This window comes from Mus musculus, chromosome 5, assembly GCF_000001635.26.
Source record: "Mus musculus strain C57BL/6J chromosome 5, GRCm38.p6 C57BL/6J".
In the NCBI taxonomy this organism is placed as follows: Eukaryota; Metazoa; Chordata; class Mammalia; order Rodentia; family Muridae; genus Mus; species Mus musculus.
Window position 1 is genome coordinate 128,428,087 of NC_000071.6, and position 22,183 is coordinate 128,450,269.

Here is a 22,183-nt window from a genome sequence, read left to right on the forward strand (position 1 = left end):
CGTTACTATCATGAATTAGAAAACGGGGGGGGGGGTTGGGGGAGGTGAAGCAAGCCTTAAGATGGAAGGGGGTTTGCTGAACACACAAGAGTCACCAAGGTTTACCCCTGCCACTTAAAACAAAATGACTTGTGGCACTTTGAAATTGAGAGAAAAGACAGCCATAAACTTCTTTGGTGTGAGGACTCTTGAGGACCTAGCCCTATGTCCCCAGAACACTGACAAATACTTGCTGTGCAGGTCTGAGGAGTCACTAAAAAGTGGCCTTCAATATTTGTTTGATGGATGAGTGGGTAGAGAATAGATGGGTTGGTAAACAGGGTTTAGATAGACCGGTGTACAAATAGAAGACTGGATTGGATGGATGGATGGATGGATGGATGGATGAATAAATGGATTGACCTGATTGGATGAACAGATGGATGGATGGATAATAATCAGTTAAATAAATACATAATAAACAGATGAACTAGAAGTATTATAGTGATATATGTTTTCATAATAGTGTTTTTTTCTAATATTTAGTGCAGTCCTTTATCTTGGCTTCTTAAGAGTAGAACTCATATAAACAGACCTCCCAACTCTTAAAAACTTGGGCACATAACTTGTTTTGTTTTTTAAAAAAATGTTCTTATCATGTAGCCCAGGCTTGCCTAGAACTTAAGATCTCCCTGCTTTGGCCTCTGGAGATTACAGGCATGTACCACACCTAACCACATGTAAGCATTTCTTAAATAAAATCATATTCCATTTACATCATCAAACCAAAGAAAGGAAGGCTTCCTGCCACCTTAGTCCCCTACAGCCTAATTTTTACAGCATTTGAACATGAGCAATAAAGCCAGTTTCCCACTTTCTTTCTTCTTCCCTACCCCTGTACATCAATACACACTTCCTAGTTGTCTCTCATGCCTTAAAAGTGACCCCTTTGATGGGACAATCACTATGAACTGAGTCACGCTCCCTACCACCACAAGCCGCAGGTGCTTGACCTTGCCTTAGCGGAAGCTGCTCCCATGGGCCCCGAGACTTCCTCCTCAGGAGCAGAGTAGAGGCTCTTGAAGCAATCACTTTAGGATGGCAACTCCCCACACACGGGATGTCCCGTGCACCCAGCTGGCAACAGGCATTGCACATGACCATCCAGGCCCAGGCACAAATGCCACAACTCTGCAGATGTTCTTCCTCCAACATCCTGGGTATCAGCACCTGCTTCTCAGGGGGATGTGGCATGCAGAGTGACTAGTGAGAGAGAAGGTGGGGACAGGTGGCAGTTTTCCAGATGTTGGATTTAAACCCTCCTTGGTCTCTTGACTGTCTCCAGTCTGCCCACAGGTTTTTGGTTTTTTGGTTTTGTGTTTTTTGTTATTTCCTTCTCAGCTAAGTGTCCTTATACCTGCACCACTCAAAAAATAAAAAAAAAAAAAGCTCAGAGCTATGCACTCTAGCATCTGCAGACAGCAACACCATGTTTCTAGCCAGGACTCTGTGAACACAAGGCGTAAGCTCCCTGACCTGGTAAGGTCACGCTGCAGAGAAGTTTGGGGCCACAAACCAAGGGCAACCGCGAATGGTGTTTCATATCATGGCCCCCTAGATCCCAAGGAGACAGAAACAGAAGACAGAACATTCTACTTATATCCTGGAAAGAGCCAGGTGAAGGTAGGTTTGCAGCATTCACTCATGAAACTGACGCATTTACAAAGTCCAAGGTCACTGGGCTGATTAGCCAAGGCCGTTAGCACATGAAAATATGTGTTCTATTGCATTTAAGGGCTCCTATTGGTGGACGAGAGTAAAAACAGTAACACAGTACAGTAGATATTAGTATTTGATACCAACTCCATTTTCCATTCATTCCCAGACAAATTAAACAGTTAAGAGTGTGTGTTTACTTGGTTGAAATACTCTCCAGTATAGCTCATACTGGACTTCAAGTTAGTCAGAACCTGCAGATATGAGTAGGGATATTGCACTGTGGATGAAGTATTTGCCTTGTTAAGGTGAGGACATGAGTTCTAATCCCCAACACCCATGTAAATGCTAGGCAGGCATGACAGCCACCTATAAACCCATCAAAATGGACTCAGGGGATCCCCTAGGTATGTTGGGTAAGGGGGCCAGCCAGAACCAGTGTGCTCTGGGTTCAGCAAGAGTTCCTGCCTCAATATGTAAAATGGAGAATAATCAAAGAAGAAGCACGTGATGAAAACTTCCAGCCTCCATGTGCACGCACACACGCATTCCCATCTAACCCCACACACATATGTGCACGAATGCCAACGTGCAAACTACACATACACACACTCACTACACACATAAAACAGATATGTTGCTAGCAAGCACTTACAGGTCATCACACAACTTTAAGAGGGAAGTGGGGGGGGGGGAATGGAACAAACACCAGACTGTCCTTGGGTGCGTGTCTCGTCTGCCCCTATGAAGTCCCCTTTTACACTGCTTGATACCAAGCCATCAATCCCCATCCTTCCCAGCTGAGAACCACAGCTGTGTTACCTCACACGGGCTCAGCCTTTAACCTTGCTCACAGCTGCGTGAAGGTTCCCCACATTCCGACTGGGCTTCAACAGTCTGCCCGAGGCAGGCTCCGCCAGTCCTCTTTCAAAGTTCGAGCAAAGAACCTTACATGACATTAACATTACTGACAAGCTGGGTTCTAGCCATTTGGGAAAGAGATGCTCCCCCCTCCCACCCCATACCTTGTTTAAGGACGAGTTCAAAAGCACCCAGGGCAAGGTGGCACCCATCAGCACAGCTGCTCATAATGAAGGAATCAGTGAGGGAGTGAGAGGGAACACCATTATTAGTGTAGAGTCAGTCCAAAGCCGCCCTTAATAAAGCCCTGCTATTAAGGAATAAAAACAAAGACGTCTATTCTTATCAAACCAAGCAACAAGGACAACAGCACGCCTCCCAGCTATGCTGGAGTGGCATCGTGGCCCTGACGACCTAGGGTCTGCATTTTTTTTTTTTAACCAACCTCCTCTTTGGTTTCCAGTGTATTCTATATCTCCAAAGCTGTGGCTCCCTCCCGGAAGTGGGGCTACTCCTCATTAGCTTACCTGAGCCCCCTTCAACAGCACTTGAAAACACAGTGACATAAACACCTAGCATGCCCCCGCAACCATTCCCACGCAAAAAAAAAAAAAAAAAAAAAAAAAAAAAAAAAAAAAAAAAAAAAACAGCAATCAATCTGCCTAACTCTACAAGATTCTATGCAACTAGATTGCCAGATACCAGAAAAGCCAGAAACCAAAATCAACATATCATAAAAGATTGCGCTTGTCAACTGGCTAGGAAGTTTCAGAGAGATGTTGCCTGATAAATATTCGCAGAGAAATATGTTTACAGGGTTTTTTTTTTTTTTTCCAGCACACAGGAGACCGCAAAGAATCTTGACTTTTGCTGTAGAAAGGGGGTGTAGGGGAGAAAACTACCCACAAATAGAAACCTCCTGCTCGGCCAGGAAGACGTGTAGAGTCCATCTACCGTGTCCTGTGGATATCGATCGCTCTGCAAGGCATTTCTGTCCCAAGCTTTCAAATTTGCTTGTACCAGGCAGGGATTTGAAGGAGACGGTAATAGCAGGTAAACGGGGCTTCCCGCTTCTACTCACGGCCCCATGTCAGGACCCCACTGGGAAGACTTGGGTCAGATAGACAGTAGAGCATCTGTGGAAGTATTCTCCTATCCCCCCACCCACCCCCACCCCCATCCCCTATACACACACAGCAGCTGCAGAAGGCCGACCCAGGAGACCCTGGGCTGAAAGGGTCTCTGGCCAACTGTGTTCTTAACGGCCCGTGGTACACTAGCTGACATTCTCGCACAGCAGGGCTGTTGAGAATTATTTCTAAACCGGTTAGGGCCAGTTGGGAAGTCCACACCAAATTCTAGGAAGCGTCCAGGGCCAGGGCAGACTAGGCTTCCCCGTTTCCCTTTGTCGCTTAGGCACACTCTCCTAGGGCATCATACCAAGACTTCCAGGGAAATCACCTGCTGCCAAGGTGTCTGCCCCGGAACCTTGGCTCCACAAACCTGCTGTGTACACACACACACACACACACACACACACACACACACACACACACCCACCGGCCCTCTCTGGGCCACCCACATCCACATCTACTCTCAGCAAAGTTAAGTCCCCCGGGCCCAGGTAGCCCCAGCGTCCTCACCTTTGGAGAAAAGGGCAGCTAGGCTGATGAGCACGGGAGACCAGAGGTACCACAGAGTCCCCATCTCAGATGGGCACATCCTGGAGACTTGGAGCGCGGGTCCTCTGCTCCTCCGTGGTGTCCTCTGGCTGAAGAAGGGATGTCGCCAGATCCCCGGAGAAGAGAAGCTGAGCTGGATGACCAAGACGCATCTGGCTAGGGACCCGAGCAGCAGGGCCGCCCTGTGCCGGGTCCCCACAGGTCCATAGCCAGGCCGCTCAGGCTCCGGGGTCCCGCAGCGCAGGCCGAGGCTCACCTCAGTCTTTCGACTGCGCTGAGGACTGGCTCGTGAATTGAATTTCACTCCACAAGGGGGGTCTCCGGTGTTGCGTCCCCAAGCATGGAGAGCGCTCTGAGGACTCCGGCTGGGAGGCTGCGGTGGGCTAGCGCGCGCGGGCGGCTGCGGGGCTGCGAGGTTGCGGGGCCCGGGGCGCGGGCAGAGGCGGCGCGGGGGTCCCCGGGCTGGTAGCCAGGCACGCGTGGGGACCCGGGGCACATAGCCTCGCCGCCCCCATCCCGCGCCACGGGGCTTCGGCGCGCGCGCTCCGCCGCCCAAAGTTTGCGGGGCGCTGCGGCTCCACCCCAGCCCGCCCCGGCTCCCCACGCGCGCCCGGCGCACGGCCGGCTCCGGAGACGAGCAGCGCTCGGGGCGGAGGGCGAGCGGCGCGCGGACGAGTAGGCGCGAGCTCGGGGCGGCTGCATCCGAGCGCACCCAGAGCAGCGTGCCCAGGCGGGCTGGGGTTGTTGCTTCCTAATTTCTCTCTCTTCCTCTCTCCCTCTCTCTCTCTTTTTAAGCCCCACCCTTCTGGAGTGACAGCTGTGAGCCCCAATCCGCAAAGTAGGTCCCACCTTCCTGGTTGCGGGGCGCCCAGCCTCGCAGTCGCCCTCTCTATGTGCTCGAATAGGAGGGAGATGTTCAAAGGAGGTTATGGACACCCCGCAAGCCCCGAGGAGCGCGCACGAGAACCAGCGTGGATGTCCACGCTCACAACAGGTGTGGAAAGGCCATCTGCCCTGCCTTCTTAAAGCTTCTGACTATAGGCGGCCTTCAGGCAAGGACAGTTCAGGAACCCCTAACATAGGCTGAAGTGTTTCCGGTGAACTCTAGATTGTGAGCCTGGGATGCCAAAATGACCCTCAAATTCCTGTCCCTGAAAGATTTCCATCCTGGCTCCCCGCTGGCCTTTGGGCATTAGGGAATTGGCATTAGGGAAGATATTTCATTGAAAAGCTAATAGGTACAGCTCTCCACTCATGCCTTCCAGGGTATCTAAGGCGAACTCACACCAAGATACATAATACCCATGCTAGTGTCCCGAGCCGGAGCCCTCCTCACTGCTCCGCAGAGCCTTGGAAACAAGCAGATGTTGTGGGGATTCAGAGAGGAAACCCAGCATCACTCCAACGAGTGGGTTCACTTCTGCGGATAAAAATGGACTGGGTTAGTTAATTTTCTTTGTGCCATGACAAAATACTTAACAAAAGCAACTTAAGGGAAAGAGAGTCCGTTTTGGGCTCACAGGCATGAATTGGTTAGTTTTTGTCCGGTTGACATGAGCTAGCGTCATTTGGGAAGAAGAAACCTCCGCTGACTAAATGCCTCCATCAGATTGCCCTGTAGGGAGCCTGTGGGCATTTTCTGGATCAATGATTGCTGTGGGAGGAGCCACTGGAAGTAGTACCGCCCCTGGGCGGGTGGTCCTGGGTTTTATATGAAAGGAAAGCTACAAAGGCCATGGAGAGCAAGTCAGTGGGCCGCTTCCTTCCACTGCTTCTGTGTGTCTGTTCCTGTCTCCGGATTCCGACTCTAACTTCCCTCCATGATGGATTTAAACTAGAGGATGAAACCAACCCACTTCTCCTCAAGTTGCTTTTGATCTTTGTTTTTATCACAGCTTGGCAGCAAAGAGCATGAGGCAGCTGGTCACATGGCATCTGCAGTCAGAAACTGGGGGCGAGGGCGCCAGGCTGGTGCTCAACTTGCTCTCTCTGTATTTAGTCTGGGGCCTCTGTCCATCCATGGTAGCACCCACATTCAGGATGAACCTTCCTCTTCAGTTAAACCTTTGTGGGAACCCCCAGAGGTGGGTCTTCATGGTGACTTTTAAGTTAGAACATGACAGGACTCACAGAATCTGGCTAAGGAGGCAATCCACACCAGGGAGCTACAAAACCATCCCCAGCTTTAAGCATTTTCAGCTCCCTGACTTCCAAGGGAAGATCAGAGGAGTCAGGGTTGTTCTGCCAAAAACAGCCCAAAGGCCTCTGTCTTTCTGGGTATCCTCATCTTTGGGGTACCAGCTCCAGATTTGTCCTGTGTGCCTTTCTTAAATTTTGTCTTTCTGGTGTTCTGTCTGTCTCTGTCTCTATATCTCTCGATCTCTTTCTGTGTGTGCATGAGCACGGGCACACACATGCGCGCGCACATGCACTCACACACACACACACATTTTCTGTTTTCTAAAAACTTTACAGAGTTAGCAATACAAAGAACCTGGTTGAAATGACTGCTGTGCCCATCCCTGAACTGATGTATCGAGGCAGGTGGGACTCCAGGCTGCCTTACTCTTTTCCCCGACGGATGGGAGAAACAGAGGTTTCATCTCTGGCAGGCATTTCTCTGAATGACCCTTCACATCTCACCAAGCTTCCCCCTTATTTCTTTGTGGCTGATCCAATTGTGTGGATTCACGTATATTTTTAAAGGTTTATTTATATTTATGTTGTGTATGTGAGTGCTTTGCCAACATGTATGTAAATACCTTGTGTGTGTACAGTAACAGCAGAGACCAGGAGAGGCCAATCCCCTGGAACTGGAGTTACAGACAGTTGGGAGCCACCATGTGAGTGCTAGGAATCAAACTCCGAGTTCACTGCAAGAGCAGCCGGGATTCTTAAACACTGAGCCATCTCTCTAGATCCCCAAGTGAGTGTGTGTGTGTGTGTGTGTGTGTGTATGTGTGTGTCACACACATATACATACACACACACACACACACACACACACACACACACACACATATATATATATATATATATATATATATATGATTTTTGCAGCCTTGGCTGTCCTGGAACTTGCTTTATAGACCAGGTTGTCCTGGAACTCAGAGATCCACCTGCCTCTGCCTCTGCCTCCAAGTACTAAGTTGAGTACTGGGCTTAAAAGGATGCCTCCACCACTGGCCAGCTCAAGCCTATTTTTAGGACAATCCTTAAGTTCATCTCCTAGAAGTGAATGGCTTCTATTTTTTATTTTAAAAATGACTTTACTTTTTTTTTTTCCTAAATCATCGTCCCCCTGAATCGTAAACAGCAGGCAACTCTTTTAAGGTATATCACCGCACAAGGCTTCTCTATGTCCTTAAGATCAAAGAGTCGAGCTGCTGCCTAGGATTTCTTCATCATACGTAGTTACCTGGCAAACATTTTCTCTGTTCAAACTGTGCAGACCCAACGAGTGGTTAAAATAAGAGGTAAGAATGACTCCCCCTCCAACTCTCTTCATGGGGCTGCTGGAATGTGTGTGCCCACTCTTCCACAGGCAATTAGCAGAGCTGAGGGTGGGGGAGCCAGTCCTTGGGAAGGCCTTCGACTATTCATGGCTGCCTGCCAGGACTTCAGCTGCAGCCTGGTGCCAGAGGCAACCCCTTCCTATTGGATCCACTAGCCCTGTCATTCTCGATGGTCAGAAGTGTGCTTTCCTCCAAGAATATGTGTTTCATCTGCAAAGCTATAAATCAATTGGAAGCCAAACTTCTACCGATGATTAAATAGCATTAACTGTTCATGCTGAGCGTGTGATCTCAACACTAGGCGGGCTTGCCATTTTACAGAAAGATACCATCCTCCAGCCAGTTTAAAGAAAGAACAGTTGTGCCCGAGATCTGGTAAAGACAGCAAGGAGGCTGGATTCGCAAGCCGCCCAATGAATGTCCGCAGTTGCATGCACTTGTGCCCATTTTGTGCGTGAAGACATCACAGATACTAGAGATCACACTATCGTAAGGCTGAATCCCACTCCCTCCATCCTTCCGGGATGATGCAAGGAGAAACTCAGGCGAGGACCACTATGAAGCATCCTTTGGGCAACTCCAGTGTGCTTATTTCAAAATGGCATAGCTCAATGGTAAACATTGTGCTTGCTGAGGGTTCGGTCCACAGCACAAGGGGAAGTAAGGTGAAGAAATGAAGTAAAACGCAGAGGACGTGCCTTTCCATGCAAAGCGCAGAGCCTAGCTGGAATTCGCTCACAATTTTGACATTATTAATATTCGTGCTTTCCCGGGCACCTCTTCCCTTCAGCCGTGTCTCTCTTGAAATTAAGTTCTGTCAGTTTCGGAAGCATGGGAGATTCTAAACCGCAAACTGGCACCAAAGAGCCCTGGAACTGGCAGTCACCTGCCCGTGAACTTCCTTTTTTAATATAACTCCCCATATTTCACGATATGATTATGAAATCAGTCAGGGACAAATCGGCTCATGACCGCTTTGGTGAGCAGAGACAGCAGCCATGAGACACACTGCGCTCCAGAGAGGGTACTATGTGGGGGGTGGGGAGTTCCGTCCATCTGTCACTCAGTCTTCCCCAGCATTCAGGTGACTGGACTTTGCAGCTGGCTGACTGGATTTGAGCGCAGGTGCCAGAGATCTCCACTAAGTTGAAGCAGCCAATGGCCACCTGTAGCTCTGCACGCTGCACCTGCCCTGCCATGGAACTTGTTCAAGAAGGCTGTTGTAGGCCGGTGGCGCCCCCTAGAGTCTGCAGCTCAGCATGATGGAGATGAGCGAAGCGAAGCCTTTGCCTTCTTCTACCAGGAAATTTGGCAGGAAATGTGGTGTCCCCACAATCCTCTATTCTTCCCAGTGACTGCAGGCTCAGATCAACTCTCCTTCTCAGATTGGCTCTCCCTTCTGTCTGTCCCCGACTCAGTCCGCCCAGGGCTCCAGGGTGTCAGAAATTTCTCACGTGGCCCTTTAAGTGATCATTACATTGCTGACTTCCAGAACAGAGCAGAAAGTCAGACCCCAAACGATCTCCCTGAACTGCTGTGAGGACCACTTGGATAAACCCCGCTTCCGCCACTGAAGGCTTGAGCGGGTAAGGATTCTCTCAGGTGGTTAGCACCGCAAGTCTGCTGTCCAAAATCCACCCGAGCTTTCCAGTTGTCCCTAAGACTCTGACAGAAACTATCTATGTGCCCCTGAAACTGGCTATTCCTATGTGCTAGAAAGCCAAATAACGCCATAGCCTTCATGAGGTGACATGTGCCGGTGGGAGATTATATGTGGTTTTCAAGTGGAGCCCAGGACACCTCAGGGTGACCCTCCAACCTTGCTATTCTTCCTGAAGTTTCCAGCTCAATGCAGGGAGACAACCTTTCCCCCAGATTCTTATTTTATACCAAAGTCTGTGTTTGGTTGGCATTCATGCTGATCAATATGAGATGAAGCCAATGTGATTCCATATGGCAGCAGCCACGTGGGGGCTCCCTGTATGGCAAGAGATGAAATGGAATCGTGTTCAGTTGGGAAGACTTAGAGTTAGTGTGCCATGACGGTGTATTGTATGACCTGCCCTGACAAAAAGAAAATTAGAGGGTTCCTGTCATGACATCCTGTCAGAATGCCATGACTGCAGGTTTTCCTGGAACTAGCAGAGGAGCCCTAATTCTTTTTATCCTCAAATTCTCACTTGCTCTCTCTGAATTTTTAGTCTCTGACATAAGACTGACCAGCTCTCTGCAGACAAGGGATGTGTTTCCACAAGGGTCCCACGCTGGCTACTGTTGTACTGCTCGGGACTCTGGCCCATCCTGCGGTCTGTGTTTGTTAGAGTGTCGTTTTGACGTCTGAAGCCAACGAGCCCGTTTGGAGAGCTTACCTCCTGTGTGAGACTGGAAGGGATACTTTGCAAGCTTGAGGGGCTGGAGTTGGGCCAGCTTCTGTGAAGCTCTCTGTCAGCACGGAGGAGTTAGGAGATCAGCCAAAGCCCAGATTTCCCAGAACAAGACAGCAGCTGCCATTTCTCCAGCCAGTGGGTCACAAGCACCAGTGGGCCCCGACACGCGGTGGAGACCTGAGCCACAATCCCGTAATGAGTCCAACGTTTGACATGAGTCGGAAGGATCGATTCGTTTCCCTGGCTAAGCATCCAAATGGCTTGATTTCTTTTGTTTGTTCACAAATCAAATCTTCTAATGGGCCTGAAAAGCTTTGTGCTTTGGGGGGGAGATCTCATGACCTAGCATGCAAGGCAGGCTTACCAGAATGCAAAAATCCTCCTTCATCCACATCCTCACATCCAATATATATATCGCTTATGAAATGGATACCAGGGAGTTAATCCTACCCTGGAGGAAGAGGCTTAACCACCACAAAGAGGGAAGTTCCAGCCACCAATTTGTGAGAGTCTAACATCAAAGGCAACTGTAAATACACCACGTTGTGGTCATTCACAGTGTGAGCCTATGGCCCTATGGCCCAATTTGGAGTGGCTTAAAGGAGCGTCTTGGAAATGAGCATATTGAAGTGATAAGGCGGAAGGTCGTTCTCACTTAAAGGGACTCCATGTATTTATTGCTTAGCGAAAGCCTTCGAATGCCACCAAGTTAATAGCAGGGTCGTTCTGGCTTCCCTGTGGAACTGTCTCTCCAGTACAGAGTAGTCATCTACGTGAGATTTGGGGGATAAAATGGTAGGATGTACCTGGTTGGCCACTTATACAGCACCGACCCATCACTCAAAGTCAGGATGCCCCCACCTACACAGACATATACATGTCTTCGGGAAAAGTCTATCAAATCTGCGCCAGCCTTTCAGTTTATTACAAGATCTGTGTTTGCTTGGCTCTTAAGCCGATCAATACGGGAGGCACCTAGTGTGATTCCACACAGCCAGTTGCTTGAAAACTCCAATTTGACTTGCCACATGAGTGACGTCAGTCTCAGAAAGAAAGAAAAAAAAAAGTGACTGGGTTAGTAAAGACTCGCTCGGGAGTTCTCTCTGGGTCTGAAAACAAAATCGATTTGCAGTGACCAAGTGGTATTGCAACTGATGTGTGCCTTCTCTTAGTGGGGACAAAAACAAGCATCCACTCACCCCCAGATAGGGTCTGCCAAATGTCAGACCACAGAGATGGCCCCGCCCGAGATGGGCTTGCTTGGGGATCCGTGTGTTTGCTGTGGATACTTCCAGGAGCATGCTTGACTCAGAGAGTTGCATCCATGCAGAGCATAAGCAACAATTCCCAAATCAGAATCACAAGAGCTCCCATACAACTTGAAGCTCAGCGAGTCACTACCACCACCCCCATCCGCACCCTTACCCACGCCCCTGCTTACATGCCCTCTGGGAGGACACCTCCGAGTTCTTGTGACTTTCCCTGTAACTTGTGTGAGCCTTCTGCTTCCTTCCACGATGAGCTATTTCCATCTGGACACAATAACTACACTACACTTGTGTAGTTATTAGGAGGAGGGAGGGAGTATAAGAGATGATTTAAACATTTCCCCACATTTATAAAAGAAAAGCACAATTCAAGGTCTTTGTCATTACTGTTATTGTTATTTTAATGGTACCAAGGTTGTGAGGGGCGACTATGTCATCTATTCATTTCCCTTGGCACAGCTGGAGGACACAGCTGTGCTTCTCGGTGGGTCCAGGGCACACAGATGGCTTGGGCCAAGGCAGCAGGTGCGGCGATGGGGTCCATCAGTGGGCCTGCAGCGGCTCCTAGTGGTAGCACTTGGTAGTTCAGGCACCTGCTTTCCCTCCCAGGGAATGAACTGTAACATCTGTCATACCACAGCATATGCTTAGTCAAGTTATACATTTATTTTAAAAACTGCAAAGGTTTCTCATCATCTCACCTGAGAAAACAGAGGTAGCCAAGGCTATAAAGACTATGGAAACCCTGTGTCTGGGCCCATGGAGTGACAGAAAGGTGCACACACCTGCACACACCTAGGGAACCCTAAGTCAATATATCCTGTGTGCTTAACACATCAATGTTCGCTGCAGCACCATTCACAATGGCCAAGATATGAAAGCAATACAACGGAAGAACGGATAAGGGAAATGTTTATACACACAATAGAATTTTATTCAGCCATACCGAACACGGAAATTGTACCAATCTCTAGAAATGGAAGCAACTGGAGAAAATCAAACCAAATAACGTAAGCCAACCTTAGACAAATAAGATGCGTCTTCTCTCTACTGTGACTCCCGGATTTCATAGTCACATAAAGCCATGTGTGGCTACACTGAAGGAGAGTGGAAGTGAAATTGTCTAGGACACAAAAAGGACCCACAGAAGGGTCAACACTGGGGAGGGGTGTGGGGGGAGAGGGTTGGAGATGAGATCGCAATACAGAAAATAGCTATAAGAATATTTTTAACAGAAAAAAAAAAGCATCGTGGAATGTGATTTGAATTTCTTTCCAGTTTGCCCACATGGGAGTGGAAATTTAGTTGTTCGTTGAATATTGTTGCATCACAACAAGAAGTCACAAGAACTAGGAGGTGTCCTCACAGAGGGCATGTTAGTGGGGGCATGGGTGGGGCTGGGGTGGGGCTGGGATAAGCCTGGGGGTGGGGGTGGGGCTGAGGTGGGGTGGGGCTGAAGCTGGGGTGGGGGTGGGGTTGAGGTGGGACTAGGGGGAGGGGCTAGGATGGGGGCTGGAATGGAGACTCCCTGATCTACAAGTTGCATGGGAGCGCTCATGATTCTGATTCAGGAATTGTTGCTTTTGCTTTGCATTGATGCAACAACTTCATAGCTGCATAGATGCCAAGCAATTTGCAAAGGGTACCGGGGCCAGCACTACTCTTTATAACACAGATTACTCAAATGAATGAAGCAAAGAGCTGCTTCCTGAAGCCATCTTTTCACAGAAACCTCACCCACTGGGAACAGCCAGGGGTCTCCTTCACAAAGATACGAGTCACAAAGATACACTGCTGAGGACTCCTCCCCATGACCTCACCCCCCTTCCAAAGGGCTCTCTTGGTGCCCTCTTACTTGCGGTGGCAATTCCCACATATAAATTTAGGGGAGGCACTCATTAGGCCAGTGGCATCTACTCTTCTCTCCGGCATCAAGTGGGTTCTTGTGACAGCATGAAAGGGGTGGGGCTAAAATCGAGGCAAAAGAAACACTCAACCCAGGGAGTGGGGGGGAGGGGGTGCTGCAGACGGTCCTGGATGCGTGTGAGTTTGCGTATGAGGTTCAGGTGACAGGGAGATCTGTCTGATGTGGATGAGGGTTAAAACTACTGCCTATGACTAGTTAGAAGAGAATCTGGAGACCACTGAAAAGCGGATGGGAAGCCTAGATGTCCTTTTTGCCACCTTTGTAAAACATAACTAACTTCACAAGGTCACACTGGGACTTCCTGTCAAAACTGGCCCTTCCTGGTCATCATTTCCAGTTTGATCTACAAGCGGCTACTCGTGCCTGGCTGTTATCCAGCTGTGTATTGTAAATGAACCAGAATCCAAGCTGTTGGGTTTTGGTTTTTTTTTTTTTTTCTTTCTTTCTTTCTTTCTTCTTCTTCGTTTTCTTTTTCTTTGAATCTGGCATTCCTGGAGGGGAAACTACTTTGGCAATAAATTTGGAAATTTCCATTATGAGAAAAATCTGTGCTTCGAGTATACATATTTAGCAAATATTTTTCAAGCTCTTTCCAAAAATCAGCCTTGGGAAGTTCCCAGATTGGCTGGAGTTTCTGAGCCAGCAATGGTAGGGTTAAGCACGCATGCTCGAACCTGGAATGCAGGCTGGCTATAAGTGAGGAAAGGGGAAAGAGGCTGTGCATTCAGGCTTTGCAAAATGTTATGTTTTCCTCTTTCTTTCTTTCGCTCAATCCAAGCGCCTGCCCTTCTGAACTGATGTCTGACTTGGTAGGATTGTGAATTGAACTTACTATGCTTCTGTGGGTCTCCAGTGCTCTTCTTAGGGGACAGAGAAGCTTAGATGGAAAGGCTGTCAGCCACTCTGGGACCCATGTCATCCCAGTCGCTGAGTGCTGTGAGTCACCTCTGTCTCCGCACACACCTTGCTCTGCAGTGAATTGGGTCCTCATGACAGAAGATAAACTACTTATTGTCATCTCTCCTTATAATAGTGGGGATTCTGTATCTGCTTTGGATAGAGTATTTGGGAGAATGGAAATTGGGGGAGGGGCGGCAGGGTAGAGAGAAAGATCAGTTGGTAACGTAATTAACTTAAAAGCACAGAACCAGAGTTAAGTTGTTAAATCCCCATGGGCTTAAACCACAGAGAGAGAGAGAGAGAGAGAGAGAGAGAGAGAGAGATGCACACACACACAGATACACACACACACATATACATCCACAGAGAAAGAGACAGTGAGAGGCATACACATACAGATACACATATACACAATACACACACATACACACACACACAAACAAGCTGGATGTGATATCCTAGTACTGATAAGAGGGAGATGGGTAGACCTTTAGGGGGTCACTGGTCAACCAGTCTGGCCTACCTGGTGAGTTCTAGGCCATGGAGAGACCCTGTCTCAATTAACAAGGCAGTCTGAGGGATGACAACTGAGCCTACCCTACCCCACACACATGTTAACACTCACACACATGGACACTCACAAAAGAACAATTTAACCCAGACTCGCTCATTCCTCAGCCGCAAAGCAGGCTGCTTGGCCTGCTCTATGAAAAGCCAGACTTCTTGACAATGCTCTCCGAGGCTGTGTGACTGCCATCCACATCCCTGCCCAGAGTGCTGCTTCGACGAGCCTTAGTCAGGACACACGCCCTTTGCACAGACAGCTTCCTGCGCTAGGAACACCAGTTCGTTTGGTCAGACACCTCTGTGGTTCCTTCATTTCCTCAAGGCCTTGGCTGAGCACTTTATTACAAATGCCTCCTGGTGATGTGTTAAATAACTGCTCTCTTCTTGTTCGGTCTAATCCTGGGTTGGATTTCCTAACAGGAACCAGCGCTATTAATTGTGAATGTGTGTCTTCTCAGAGATCGGGGGATCTCAGGCACCCCACCCCCACCCCCAATAGAGCTTTTGTCTTTTGTATTGATGGCTTTGTTCTATGTGGCTCAGAGCACCACAGAACAATGCTCTTCTAGAATGCATTAGGAAAGGATTGGGGCTGCCCCCCACACCCCCATCCCACCCCCGATCCCCGCTTCCCACTGCCTTGGCTCTGAGTGTGAGCAGGTAGGTTGTCTGTGCCAGGGCTGTGTTTCTTCTGCTACTATGTAGCTACAGTCTCTTGGGAAAACAACTGTCCAATTTACTGAAGAGGATGATACTCTCAGGTCTGAGGCTGAGTCCATCAAACCTCCTGTATCTCTGCGGGAAAATCGGGGAAACTGAGGCAAGGAGATCTCTCTCTCTCTCTCTCTCTCTCTCTCTCTCTCTCTCTGTGTGTGTGTGTGTGTGTGTGTGTGTGTGTGTGTGTGTGTGTGTGTGTATTACTTTTGAGTATCTGTGACCAAACTCTGGGATGGAAAAACTTTAGGTTGAAATGATCTGTTTTGGTCCCTGGATTGAGAGGGTTCTGTTCACAGTTTCATTCCCTCAGCTCCTTTGGTTCTGGGCTGGCCCGTGGTGAGACAGAAAGTCACGGTGGATGTAACACGACAGAAAATGAAAGCGATAATAGGAGACACTCACCCAATGGCAGGGACAGATGGCAGAGAAAAGAATATGCAAAGGAAGGAAATGGTGACATTTCCTGTCACCCAGGCTGATGGGAAACTCACTATGTAGCCCAACCTGGCCTTAAACTCAAAAAGCAATCTCCCTGCCTCAGCCACCCTAGCACCAGAATCAAGTCCTGAGCTCCCAGGCCCAGCTCACCAAGTCAGTATTGCTGGAAGGACACTTGCAAAAGGACAGTCAGCAAGGGGAAGGGGGAGGTGTCTGTCGGAAGAGCCAGGATCTCCTCTGAGATTAGGAGACACTTGATGCCCTGTGCCCATCACAGCCAGGTGAGTCTCCCTCCGCCACTTCCTGCCGCACCGCTCTTATGTAAACACCCCAGCAACACTGTTTTAAAACGGCTGCGGCGGCGGCGGCGGCGGCGGCGCGTCTGACACTCAAGCTTGAACTTGGAGGTGCAAGGAGCTGAGCAACTGAGTACAAACTCGGAAAATGTGTGACGCGCGGACGCCGACGACGATGGCAGGGCTTACAGCCCTGTCAGCATTTCCCAACTGTGCAAGGAAATGAGGACTCAGCAACAGAAGCACACCTGCCGCCCCTCATCGCGGAGAAGACGCAATAACCTAAGGTGTCTCTTCCTTTTCCACATCTCGGCATCTTTTTTTGCAGGCGGGGGGGGGGGGGGGAGGGAGTGCGGGAGGGGGGGGGAGAAGGAAACTTTAATAGCAGAAGAACAAATTAAGGTTCTTATTTTCAGTTAACAGGTTGGGACTGAAGCCCTGGCATCCTGGATGAGCAATCCTAGTTTTCATTTCCCAGCCCACCCCACCCCCATCCCCACCCTCATCCCCACCCTCATCCGAGACAATTCAACACCATGCTTTGAAAATCCAAGCTAGCTTTGACCTTGCACAAGCCCAGTAAGCTATATCCTGAGTCTGGGTAAAAAACCCATAGTAACCGTCGCTCTCTTCTGGACTACTTGCTCCATGCTGGGAGACACTCAGAGCATCCTTGGCGTGTAGACTAATGGCCCAGTGAACTTCCTGGTAATGCGTTCTCTATGCTCCGGAGAACTGGGAACCTAAAGAGCCTCCGGGGAGTTTCAGGAACTTGGTCACAGTTGCACACAGCTCTTAATCCAATCAGCCTGAGGCTTCTCTCTAGGTTCCTTGGCTGTATTGGGTCAACACTGAGCTGGGAAGGGACCAGCTTTGGGGAGTCTCAAAGCAAGTGTGAATGTGAGCAGTCCCCAACAGGACTCTTGTACTGGGATTTAGATAGGAAGGGGTGGAGTCTGAGGGCTCTGACGTCATCCAGGGGTCTGTCCTTTGATGGAATCAAGATAAAGATACCATCTTATAGGGCTGGTAAAGAAGCAAGGGGGCAGAGTTTAGCTTCAGTAAGCAGATCACTGGCGGGGGGGGGGGGGTGGAAGTGAAGGGGCATGTCTCAAAACTCACAAAACTAAGAATAAACCCAGAGCCTATTAGATGGATCAGAGGGTTAAGATACTTGCTGCCTAAGCCTGAGGCCCTAAGTTCAAATCCTGGGACCTAAATCCTGATAGAAGGAGAGAACAGACTTCCATAGCTCTGGCCTCCACACACATACACTACGGCACATGAGGGTTTCACACAAGCAAATACATTTTTTCAAGCAATTAAAATAAACATGGCCAGCAGTGGTAGTGCATGCCTTTAATCCCAGAATTTGGGAGGGGGAGACAGGCAGAGCTCTGAGTTTGAGGCCAGCCTGGACTACAGAGTGAGCTCCAGGACAGTCAGGGCTATCGAGTGAAACCCTGTGTCAAAAATAAATAAATAAAAAATAAAATTAAAAAAAAAACACAAGAATTAATGAATAATAAACAATTGATTTTTGTTCAGTTGTCCACCCCCCTTATGCTTCAAATATCTGCCTTTATACGACTAATGGATGCGCTGTGTCCTCCAACGATTGGCAAAGGGAGCCCCCAACTGCATTCTTCTCAATGTGGCCATCACACCCCACCCCAGGGGGCTTCTGCCAGTGTTCAGGTGTCTAAATAGATATCCCTCACTGGTCACCAGCACAGTGGCCAGGCAACACAAGGTGACATTTGGACCTCTGACAGCGCAGTGTCCACGTGGCTTGCTGGAACCCAGAGGCTCTGTGTGTGTGTTGATGGCCTCCAACAGAGACAGATAGATCCCAGGGAAAGGACCACAACTGAGTCTCCCAAGGAGGAGTCCTAACAGCAGAGCCCTCGGCTGAGACCCATGAGCTTTCAGAGTCCTCCTGTGTCCACCAGCATATCACTGTGGCTTCTAAAGGTTCCCCAAACATGGCCCTGGGTGCCACGAGCAAGACAGATGACTCGACAATGTGAATCTCTGAGCCATGGACCCATAAAAAATAATAATAATTAAATAATGTTGCTTTACACTATTAAGTCAGCCTAGCCTGCCATCCAGAAGACCAGAGGCTAATGATTTAGAAATCTGTGTGACCAGAGTTTGGGGGTCATCTGGGTAAACCTGATGAAAGCTACATGGAAGTGTTAAGTGTGGATGCTGGCAGTGGTGGGGGAAGAGTCACTTTACCAGAAGATGCTGTGTGCATCAGTCACTAAAGCGATGTATTCTGGGTATCCACTAGCAACAGAAATCCTAGAGGGGAGAATAAATGTGCGGGGTCCCATGTGCTGTGATCATAAAAAGATAAAGGAATATCAATATGTTCTAGCAAGGTGTGAGGGGGAGGAACGGGGGAAGGGGGTGCCTCAGCGGGCCCATGCCCCTGAGGGACCAGCCACAGGATGGTATAGTAGAGAATAGAGTTTATTCAGGGCATGCGGGGAATTAAGAGGGTAGTAGAGGCAGAGAAAAGCAGAGAGAAGGAGAGTAGAGAAGTAGAGGCCCGCCATGGTGACGTGGAGAGAGGGGGGAAGGGAATGGGGAGAGAGGAGGTGCAAGGGAAAAGCAAGGAGTAAGAGAGTAAAAGAGGGGAGGGGGCAAGCAGTCCCTTTTATAGTAGAACAGGCCCACCTGACTGTTGCCAGGTAACTGTGGGGGTGGAGTCCAGACAGAGTACCAACACTGTGAACAGTCAGAAAAATGTCTAAAATGCAGATGTTAAGGAATTCTAGACATCTGTTTATCTTGTAGATGAAGAAACCCAAACTCTGAGAAGGCTGCAACACAGCACCCCTAGAGACACCACCCCTTTTGGTGTCTTGACCAGTCACAGATGGAGAGTCCCACGGACTGAGACGACAGGGGTCACCTAAGACCATCAGAAAACACAGGTTTTTACGTTACGACTCATAATGGTAGCAAAATTATAGTTATGAGGTAGCGATGAAAATAATTTTATGGTTAGGGGGTCACCACGGCATGAGGAACTGTATTAAAGGGTCGCAGCATCGGGAGGGTTGCGGACCACTGCTCGAAAGCAAGCCAAGATTATACAGGGATCCCCCAGTGTAAGCACAGTGAGTGCATTCCCCACACCCCAGAGCAATCCAGAACTGATAATGCCGTTCTCCTGATTCCCAGGGTTCCAGGTCTATTCTGTCTGCCACAGACAAATGGTACCGTTCACACACCGGCCACACTGTCTACGTGCTCGCCTCTAACCGGAAGGGATCTCATCTCATGATGCTGGACTTCATCTTCAAAGCAAGGGGGCTTACAGTAAGCCCGAATGATTTCTACCCATCCCTGAGGACTCCTGCCCCACCAAGCCATCAAATTGACTTCCCCCAGTTCTCGTAAGAGGAGGTACTCGAACATCCCTGAGCCAGGCAGGTACCCCAAATCCCTATCCCTATTAGAGCAACGTAGACCACAGGCCAAGTGTCAGCTACCAAGACAAGACACAGCTCTTTCTCCAAAACAGTAAGAGTTTGGTTTTTTTGTGCCAAATATGAGTGACCAGAACTCAGGAACACAGATTCAGGTTGCTTCTGAACCAGTTTTCAAAGGGCTCGCGCTTTCATGGTCTTTTTATTGTAATAGAACACAGAAAGTTATATGTTAACACATTTTTTTTCCTAGCAACATTGGTGAGATCATCAAGCAAGCAGGATACACACAGCAAAGCAGAGAAATGTCTTATGTAGCTCTCAGCAACTGTCTAACAATGTTCTTAGTCTTTAAGTTGGTAGAAGCTAGGGAATCTATGTTAATATAGTTCATAAGCTGTACCTTATAGATGCAGGATGTTAGGGCAGGCATGGAGGTAAACTGTAAATGGCTACGAAGGTGGTTAAAGATAGCCTAAGATAATCGTGACCTTGGATCTGCGCCATTCCAACTCTCTGTCAGAAGGTCCTGATCTCGTGTGAGGAGACTTCCGACACAGACGGCTGCTTTTAGGGAGCGTCGGTTCACACACATATCCACCCATGCACAGTTGTAGCCTACACGGTGCAGATGGAGCATGAGGCCCTAAGTGAGCCTATACTAAGATGGACAGGGATGGACCAAGATGGTGGGGAGGGGCAGTCACATGCAGCCTCTAAGAACCTCCAGTCTGGCACACAGAGGTGAGAGTCTGTTTTCCTTTGCCAGAAAGACAAACGCCAGGGTCCCCAGGGGAAGACCTGAGAGAGAGAAGCTCACAATGGACAAATAAGAGTTCTAAGGAAGCCCCAAAGGCTGGACATCCTCTCCTGCACGTGTGCCTCACGTCCAAGCAGCGTCATTTTGCATCAGCAGCTGACCCCCTCCAGGAGCGGGTGCTGACATCTAATTGGCACTGAAAACGATGATCATGACAACCACTTGATGTTGCTGGAGGCTTTTGCCATTTATCTGGGAGTCTGGCTCACATCACATCTTCTTAAGAGCAGAGGACTCATTAATTACTCATGGAGCACAAGTCATTATTGTCCTTAATTGTCACATTGAGGTTGCTGTTGGAAGTGTCGTTCTCTGTCAACATGAAATAGATTTTTCCCTTCTGTAATTTGCTTGGCACCATTTTCCCTGTTCGTGGGTGGAAGCATCGGCCAACATTGCAGGTACCCGACTGCATGAGTATTTTTTTATTTGGTTTGATATTATTCTATTGTATTTTATGTGTATGAGTGTTTTGGATACATATGTGTATGGACACACAAGTTACTGAAGAAGCCAGGAAAGGGTGCCAGATGCCCTGGAACTGGAGTGGCATGTGAGCTGCCCTTGTGGGTGCTGAGAATCTAACCCAGGTCCTCTGCAAGAGCAATCAGTGCTCCTAACCACTAAGCTATCTGTCCAGCACTGCCTGTGGGTGGGTGGGTTTCATTTCTCCTCTAGCATGATTCTCTGAAATACTTGACCCTTTTATTCACCGTGCTATGATTCCCAGTTGTATGACATATTTTGTTTCTTCTCCCTTCAGGACCCACCTGCCTGATAATTTAAGAGTTCATCTTCCTGTTTGCCTTTGATGTACCCTGGGAACATGGCTCCCTAGTTTCCCTGGGAACACATACCCTCACCTGGATTCCAGCCTCACACCATGGAGACGTGGCTCCATGGCAGACCAAGGAATTCTTCCTATGATCTGAGTGGGATTGCAGGCTGCCTGTTGGATAGATGTCTCCAGAGCATCCTTACATTTCCGTCACTTGCTTTGCAGACATGAGGTCCTGAGTTTGCCCCTAGGAGCCATGGAAAAAGCTGGGTCTGATAACGGGTTTATAATCACAGCCCTGAGGAGGCAGAGACAGGGGGACCCCCAGGTCCTGGACACCCAGCTGAACTTAACCAGTGAATTCCAGGCCAGTGAGGGACCATTTCCAAAAAAAAAAAAGTGATGCTAGGCATGGTGGCAAACCCCTTTAATCACAGTGTTTGGGAGGCAGAGGCAGGCAGATCTTTCTGAGTTTAAGACCAGCCTCTCCCTGTGATGACATATTTTCCTGAAAATATCTTTTGCCTTAGAAGAGAAGAAACGTTTTCCAGATCCCACAGCAAGTTTATGATATGCCTTCCAATCATTGAAGACTATGTACCTAGCCTGCTGTCCTACTGTGTGCTTGGCCTGTTTAACTTTGACTTACCTTTAAGAGATAATGTAGCTAACCCTCTTGCCTTGAATTTTCCTCGGCTTCTATGACCTAACCTACACTCATAGCTGTGCATCTGGCAAGTCAGGGAAGAACTAGGCGCCTGATCTTGGAATCTAAAGGTTGGAAGTCTACAGTCATTCCCCCTCTGTACTCTGCCTCGCTGTGTGTCTTCAGGACACTTCTATACTCTGTGATTTTTGCACCTGGAGTCCTTTGTTTCTCTTTGTG

At 48.8% G+C, this 22,183-nt stretch overlaps 1 protein-coding gene and 1 long non-coding RNA gene across 6 annotated transcripts in view; one reads left to right on the top strand and one right to left on the bottom strand.

Annotated features, from left to right (window-relative positions):
• Tmem132d (transmembrane protein 132D) overlaps positions 1–4,991 on the bottom strand; it is a 649,587-nt gene extending 644,596 nt beyond the window's left edge. The window contains exon 1 of the mRNA NM_172885.2: positions 4,200–4,991. Within this exon, the coding sequence (NP_766473.1) occupies positions 4,200–4,278 (79 nt within the window). The 5' untranslated portion in view covers positions 4,279–4,991. The remainder of the gene's footprint in view (positions 1–4,199) is intronic.
• A 10,410-nt stretch (positions 4,992–15,401) lies between these two features.
• On the top strand, positions 15,402–21,718 carry Gm33738. Of its 5 annotated transcripts, XR_377087.3 has the most exons (5): positions 15,476–16,540; positions 19,062–19,201; positions 19,452–19,676; positions 20,469–20,920; positions 21,283–21,718. It is a non-coding gene; the product is annotated as a predicted gene, 33738 (long non-coding RNA). The 5 variants fall into 5 exon arrangements; XR_868540.1 differs by lacking the exon at positions 15,476–16,540 and adding an exon at positions 15,415–15,462 and having other exon boundaries at positions 19,452–20,920; XR_868538.2 differs by having other exon boundaries at positions 19,452–20,920.
• Positions 21,719–22,183: the final 465 nt, after the last annotated feature.